General features: G+C 43.1%; 1 protein-coding gene across 1 annotated transcript; it reads left to right on the top strand.

Annotated features, from left to right (window-relative positions):
• The first annotated feature begins 1992 nt into the window (after window positions 1–1992).
• On the top strand, window positions 1993–3632 carry LOC310842685 (syncytin-2-like). The gene is made up of 2 exons (XM_083734844.1): window positions 1993–3482; window positions 3568–3632. Exons 1-2 carry the CDS (start codon window positions 2154–2156, stop codon window positions 3616–3618), a joined length of 1380 nt encoding a protein of 459 aa, XP_083590970.1. The 5' UTR covers window positions 1993–2153; the 3' UTR covers window positions 3619–3632.
• Window positions 3633–7332: the final 3700 nt, after the last annotated feature.

Genomic DNA, 7332 nt, shown 5'->3' with positions numbered 1-7332 from the left:
GAAGTGGCAGAAGGAAAAGATGGTAATGCTAGCCACAGCAGTGAAGCAAGACCACCGCCCCTTAAATGGAGGGAGAGGGCGAGGAAGGAATCCACCACTGGGAAGGAATCAATGTGCAAATTGCAAGAAGGAGGGTCACTGGAAGCGGGAGTGTCCTGAACCCCTGAGGTTGGAAGAAGTACGCCCAGGCCCAGGCCCAGGCCCAGGCTCCGGCCCAAGAAACCAGGGACGGGGACGGGGAATGATCCGAGATGGAAGATATCAGAGACCAGGACAAGGACAGAGTAGAGACAATTTCATTGGACTGGCAGAAGAGGATTTTACTCAAGACTAGGAACGACCGGACTCCATAAAGTTAGGCTTCCAGGAGCCCACGGTCACGATTCAATTAGGGAGCCATTTAATAGACTTTATGATTGATACTGGGGCTGAATACTCAGTACTCCCAGAACTATTGCAGAAAAAGGCATCCAAAAGTGTAATCATTAAAAGTGCCACTGGTCAGTCAGCTAAGAGGTCTTTCCTCCAACCTTTGGAATGCCAGATTGGGGGACATCGTTTAACTCATCAGTTTTTGTATATACCTGAGTGTCCAATACCTCTCTTAGGCAGAGATATGCTGTCTAAATTGCAGGCCCAAATCACCTTCACTCCTCGAGGTCCAGAAATGAAACTGCCATCAAAAGCAGCAGGAATAATTACCCTCTCAGTACCCAAGGAACAATCATGGCGCCTAATGTCAGCCCTGCAAGTCCAACCCACATTGGATACAGAATTAAACAAGCTCCTCCGAACTCTACAGGTGCCACCAGGAGTATGGGCCGAAAATAGCCCACCAGGAATGGCTAAGAATATAGCTCCAATTGTAGTAACCCTAAAACCTATGGCTACCCCTGTATCTGTAAAGCAATATCCCTTACCCCGGCGAGCAGCAGAGGGCATCCAGAAACATTTGGACCGCCTATTAAAATATGGTCTGCTTAAGCCTTGCCAATCAGAATGGAACACACCCCTTTTGCCTGTTCGAAAACCTGGGACAGATGAATACAGGCCAGTGCAGGACTTGAGGCTTGTAAACCAGGCTATCGAGACCTTGCACCCAAATGTACCAAACCCATATACCTTGTTGAGTTTGATCCCACCAGAAGCAACATTTTTTACTGTATTGGACTTGAAAGATGCATTGGAAGTGATAATGGGCCAGCGTTCATTGATCAAGTAGTACAAGATGTATGTCGAGTCCTACAAGTAAAATGGAGACTGCATGCAGCATATAGGCCTCAGAGTTCAGGGAAAACTGAAAGAATGAATCGGACTCTGAAAACCCAATTGGCAAAATTAACCCAGGAAACGGGATTGGGATGGGTAGATGTGTTACCCATAACACTGTTTCGTGTTCGGTGTGCACCCACAAAAAGACTTAAGTTGTCACCTTTTGAGCTCCTGTATGGGAGGCCGCCCTCCTTTGTTCAGGATATTCCAGCTGACCTTAAACAAATAGGAGATCATGTGACACAGGGACAAGTGCAATCTCTCTCCCGTGTTTTTGTTTCTCTTAACAGGTGGGCCCTCGAACGCACGCCGTGCAGCATTGCCGAGCCGATTCATCAGTTCCAGGCTGGCGATAGCGTATGGGTGAAAGAGTGGAAACGCGATCCACTTGCACCTAAATGGCGTGGACCTTACACCGTCTTGCTCTCTACTCCAACAGCGGTGAAGGTAGCTGAGGTGACCCCCTGGATTCATCACTCTCGTTTGAAGAAGTCCGAAGGCAGTTGGACGTGCAAAGGTGACCCCTCTAATCCTTTAAAACTAACTCTCTCCAAAAACCCCTGTATCTAGCCCTACCGGGAACGGGCTAGGTCACGGGCAACATTTGACGACCGGCCTGCTGCAGCCACAACCTGGAAGCTGGCTGACCTGCGCACGCCTGAAGCTTGAGGAGCGTCTGAACCAGCGACTGTGAATGGAAAGATTCTCTAATACAATTGATTGACTGCCCCCTTGTGGAACAATTATCAGAGATATTACTCATTGGGGATCCTCGGGATATATGTTTTGGTCTTGGTGGTTCCCCATTTCTGTCACTGGGGGAATTATATTGGGGCTAATAATTATTTGCTATCACAATAAGGTAATCTTTTGTGGAAGGAATGCATATACTAGACATCAACATGATTTTATTATTAATCCTGATCCCTTGGGAAGGGGAAGGGTCCTTGAATCTGACCAAATTGGCTAAATATGGATTCAGCCATGACCACAATATGTGGGTAGGTTTAGCTGAAATGGTAGCCAATGTTGCAAATAGGACCAATTGCCTTGTTTGCTCTCTTGGGCCAGATGATTCAGAGGGAGGTATGCCCTTATTACCGATACCATTAGATGCCATTGGTATGGTAAGCGAAATGCCACACCAAACAGAAATACAGAATTTCCCCGGATGGAACTCAACTAAACCATTACGAGTTATACCTGTACAAGGGGAATTCTGTGTACATAAATCATCAGATGCAGCTGATTCTCCCATGATAGGCTCTTCTCATTGTCACTATACTTGGGATTATATTAAGAATAGTCATACCTGGGCACACGGTACTACCTATCGAACTCGGAATACCTTGCCCTGTGCACCTCCTTTTATTCATGCATGGAAAGTGGTGTGGAACATAACTGTGACAGAAAAAGGCAATCTAACATACTGCACTGTGAACTCTCTACCTCTTTTGGTATTTCGCCTTCTGTACTCCACGTACCAAAAACCTCAGACCCGATGGTTGTGGTGGATATGTGGAGAATGGGCATACAAGAAACTCCCTTCCAAATGGAGTGGGACTTGTTTCTTGGGTTGGGTATTACCACCAATGTGGATTATGCCCACTAGTTCGGCCAGGCGAACACGAAGGAATGCTGATATTTCTCATATAGCAGGAGGAAGTACCCAAAGTTGGAGCGGTACTGTTGATTGGCCGCCAGAGCGCATTATAGCCTATTATGATCCTGCCTCCTGGAATCCTGGTGAGCTCATACAAGGGGCACGGGATCCTATTTATAATCTAAACAGAATAATTCGATTGCAAGCAGTAGTGGAACTTGTAACCAATGCAACGGCCCAGAGTTTGAGACTTATTGCACAACAGTTGGATGAAAGTAGAGCCGCCATTTTGCAGCTGAAAATGGGAATGGATTATGTACTTGCCAGGCAGGGAGGCCTATGTGGAGTCTTGAACTTGACAGGGAATGCCTGTTGCTTTAACATTTCTGATAATGGTGAGGCAATCCGTGTGTTGGCCACAAAGATGGAGAATATAGCACATGTCCCAGTACAAACATGGGAAGGATGGGATATGGGATGGCTCACCAATTGGTTACCTAATGTCACAGGACTCAAAGGGATACTATTGTCTTGCTTGTTTTTCTTGACAGTAGTGGTAATGGTTTTATGTATGATGCCATGTATCATTTCATGTTTTAGAAGTACAGTTAGCAAGATGGTTTCAAATGAAACTCTACCTCATATCATGGCCCTATACAGAGCTTTACCTCAGGAATATGATGAAGGTCAAGCTATCAAGGACACTTGGGATGAAGGTCCTTGAGCTTGAAAGGGGGGAATGAGGCACCTAATCATAAGCCTGCATTTTTATCAAAGCTTATATATTGCAATCAAGGCTTGTATTTAAAAATGAGCTTAAAAAAAAAGGATTTTCAAATGTTTCATGCCAGGCAGAAAGAACCTTGGCAAGAGGTTTTTCTCCTAAGACAAGGGGGCCCCATTGATTTATAGTAGAAAAACAATTCTCAAAGTCATAAAAAGGGAGAATTACATATGCTGCCCTTGCAGACTGAGAAAACACAATTAAAGGCAAGGGTAAATAGTAAAATAATACCAATGTGCCTCCCAGTAAAATGAGCCAGATCTTCTTTCTAAGGTTGAAAGGCCAAGAGCAGTGAAAAAGGCAACTGGCTTGGCTAGAAGAAAAGAGAGCATTTTTGGGAAATCTTTTAAAGCTGTTCTTTACTGAGTTCCTTTTTACTTTGAGAAGCTTTATTCTTTTAAAAGGCTACCTATGATAAATGAATAAAATATATTAGCTTAAATATATTGGCTTAAATGTAATTATGCAAAGGATTTAAGAAATGCTAGATTCTTATTTCATATGGTTGTAAGAGTTGTATTTATCCTGAAATTAAGTCAGCCACCAGCCTAGCCCCCCTGCCAGACAGAAGACGCCATCCAAGCATTCTTGATATATGGTTGTCAGGCATTTGTTTAGAAACTTTCAAATGAAGGAAATCTTTCAATATTGATGTGAAACTCAAGATCCTTGACATCTGTTGAACATAAAAATGTAAGATTAAACATTTGTTTTAGAAGGCAATAGGGCAAGGAGGGCAAGAGGTGAGCTGGTAATTAAGATTCCATGTAAGATATATTATTACTTATTTGTCACATATATAGCTCTTTGTCTCCCTTATAAGGGCAAGGAAGTGGGTGTATCTTTTGTGGGTGTATCTTTTGTGATTGGTTCTACCAAACAGCCAATAGGAATTTCAACCAGGCTGATTGGACAGAGGCAGCCACAGGAGGAGCAAAGGGGGCTGGATTAAGGGAATATAAGTGCTGGCCAGGATGGCAAGAGGCCAGGCCAGAGCTTGGTAACCATATACCACTGAGCCTCTCATTTATTTGTCTGACAAATAAATTATTATTTTAATTTCTCTATTGCTGCGTTGAATATTTCATTCCAGCTAAGCGTTAACCACAAGCAGGGTGCTACAAATATGCTTGGAAGCCTTCTTGTGGTAGGGAATCATGATAACAGAGGAGCTGAGGAGTGCATACCCTCCAACATTTCTCCAATGAATAATAATAATAATAAATAAAATAGGGATGCTCCTTTCCACAATCATAATTTTACTATTTATGCCCCACACATCTTCCTGGGTTGCCCCAGCACTCTGGGCGGCTTCCAATACATATAAAAACATAATAAAACGTTAAATATTTTTAAAAAAACCTTCCCAATACAGGATTACCTTCAGACAGCTTGGGGGTTGGATAACTCCATACCCTCCACCATTTCTCCAATGAAAATAGGAACACCTCAGGAAAAGTGGGACATTCCAGGATCAAATCAGAAACTGGGATGGCTTCTCTAAATCAGGGACATCACTGGAAAATAGAGACACTTGGAGGGTCTGGGAGCAGATGGAGATATTGGGATGGGGAGAGCATGCACACCCCTGTGGTTCCTTGTTTAAACACATAATGATTCCTGTATAGTGCTTTGGCAGATGAAAAAATTAGCACTTGAAGGAAAAAATCTGGTTGTCTCAATCCTCCCTTAAGTCATAAGTTGAACCATTTGCAAGCCTTTGGATGAAGAATAATATAATTTCCAATACACAGTGACAACAGGATGAGCTGCAGAAAGGACATAGTTTCAGCCTAATTGGATTTCCTTGCTTATGTAGAATTAACTCAGACTCTTAACATTACTTAATGTAATTTATAGCCATTTAATACCTGTAAGTCAATTGACTCAAGGCACATTTTCTGGGTTCTTTAAAAACAAAACAAAAAAGTCAATTGGAACAATTCTTGTATTTTCATTATTCATTATAATTCACCCGTGTCCGACTTAAATTGAAAGTGTCACACTCAGCACAGAACATTACTTGATATTGTTTTATTTCCAGAAATTAAAAGTGCACATTAATTGGACCCAGTCTTTGCTACTCTGAATCACAGGATTGTGAAAAGAGCTTGGATAATGTATGGTGATATGTACATAGCTTAGAAGGTGAAAGCAGTTCATAGGTAGAACAAAGAAACATTCCAAAACAACCTGGCAACATGAGACCCAAGCCAAATGCCATACACCTCTACAATGCACTTTCAGCAGGAATACTGTAATTTTGCATCAAATTCCCATACTTGCTGCTTGTTTGGGCTCTAGCATTTGGGAGCCCAGGACCTCATGTCCAATCCTATGATTCTATGAATACTAATGCACATGCCCTAACTGATAAAACAACACACATTCATTGATCATTGGCTGCCATCTTCTTGAGAGATAATTGAGTGCATCTCCGGGGGGAAACCAAACTGCTGCATTAGCAGGTGGGCTCCCCAGACAACAAGACCCCTCCTCTCAGCCTCACTGATGTGGTTCATAGGAAAGTGGAAGCTATCTGTCTGGCATCAGCTTGGCTGCCAGAGTTGCTGGAGGGAGGCATGCAAGGGGCCATCCAACCATATTAGGAACTCCACTCTGTATTTGTGTAGGGTTTTCTCTTTAGCCTTTTCTTCTCATGAAGATATCCTGCAAAGCAGTGTTGGTTTAGGATGAGAGTTTTCCTTCTCCTTGATGGACCAAGTTGAAGAGTGCCACCTGACCCTCACTTTCCTCTACAACATGTGCACAAACTGCCTTCTTGACCATTGGACCCACTATTGGTGTCAACCTGCCAGACCCTGTACTAACATGTGAACTCCCTAACTCACCAAGGGTTTGAGACCCATCAGATACTCTCACTTGGTTTGGCTGGCCAGTCAAAGCTGTTTTCCGGGGTGTAGCCACTGTCACACACATACAGCTTCTAGGAGTCACAGGTGAGATCTGAGTGCAGGGTGGGGACAAAAGGTGAACAAACTACTCCAGAAACATTACTACTATTCCCCTAACACCCCACACCACCACAGGCACAAAACAAAAAAAAGCAACCTTGATGTGACTGAATATTACCAATCTGTGGGGATTGAAGTAGAGTGTCAAAGCTTGATTCCATAGATCAGCCTCTCTGTGAAATTTTTGAGTTCGGAGTCTGGTGCCAGAACACATATGAGAACTATTTGACTCAGCCACTCAAGGTTAATGAGACCAGGAATGGTGGCAAGTGCCAGACTCCCACAAGGCATTGTGGCTGATTGCCTGGAAAGGTCAAAGAACAGGGCATGCATTGATCCTTGGTGCACAGCCAGGTAAAGCTATTCAGAACACTGGGTTTTCAACAGGCATGAATGTGGTAGGTGCCTTTGTAGCCCAAATAGTATAGGTCACAATGGGAGTGATTTGTGGATGAACAGTATTTGTTTGCTTATTTGGTGCTTATTTACGTCCAGCAATGTGTAATTACAAGGTCCAGGTACCTTTACTAGTTCTTCCTTAAAAATGACATGTAAAGTTGAGTTTAGCTTCGAGTGAAAGGGAAAGTCTCTGTCAATAAAAAAAAACAAATAAATGCAAGAGTAATGTTCACCAAATACAGTTATGCCACACCACACTCTCTAAATTAAAATTTAGCTGTTTGGGGACTTATCCTGAT

This window comes from Podarcis gaigeae, assembly GCF_964106915.1.
Source record: "Podarcis gaigeae genome assembly, chromosome: 4".
NCBI lineage: Eukaryota > Metazoa > Chordata > Lepidosauria > Squamata > Lacertidae > Podarcis > Podarcis gaigeae.
This window is presented reverse-complemented; position numbering and strand designations above follow the sequence as displayed.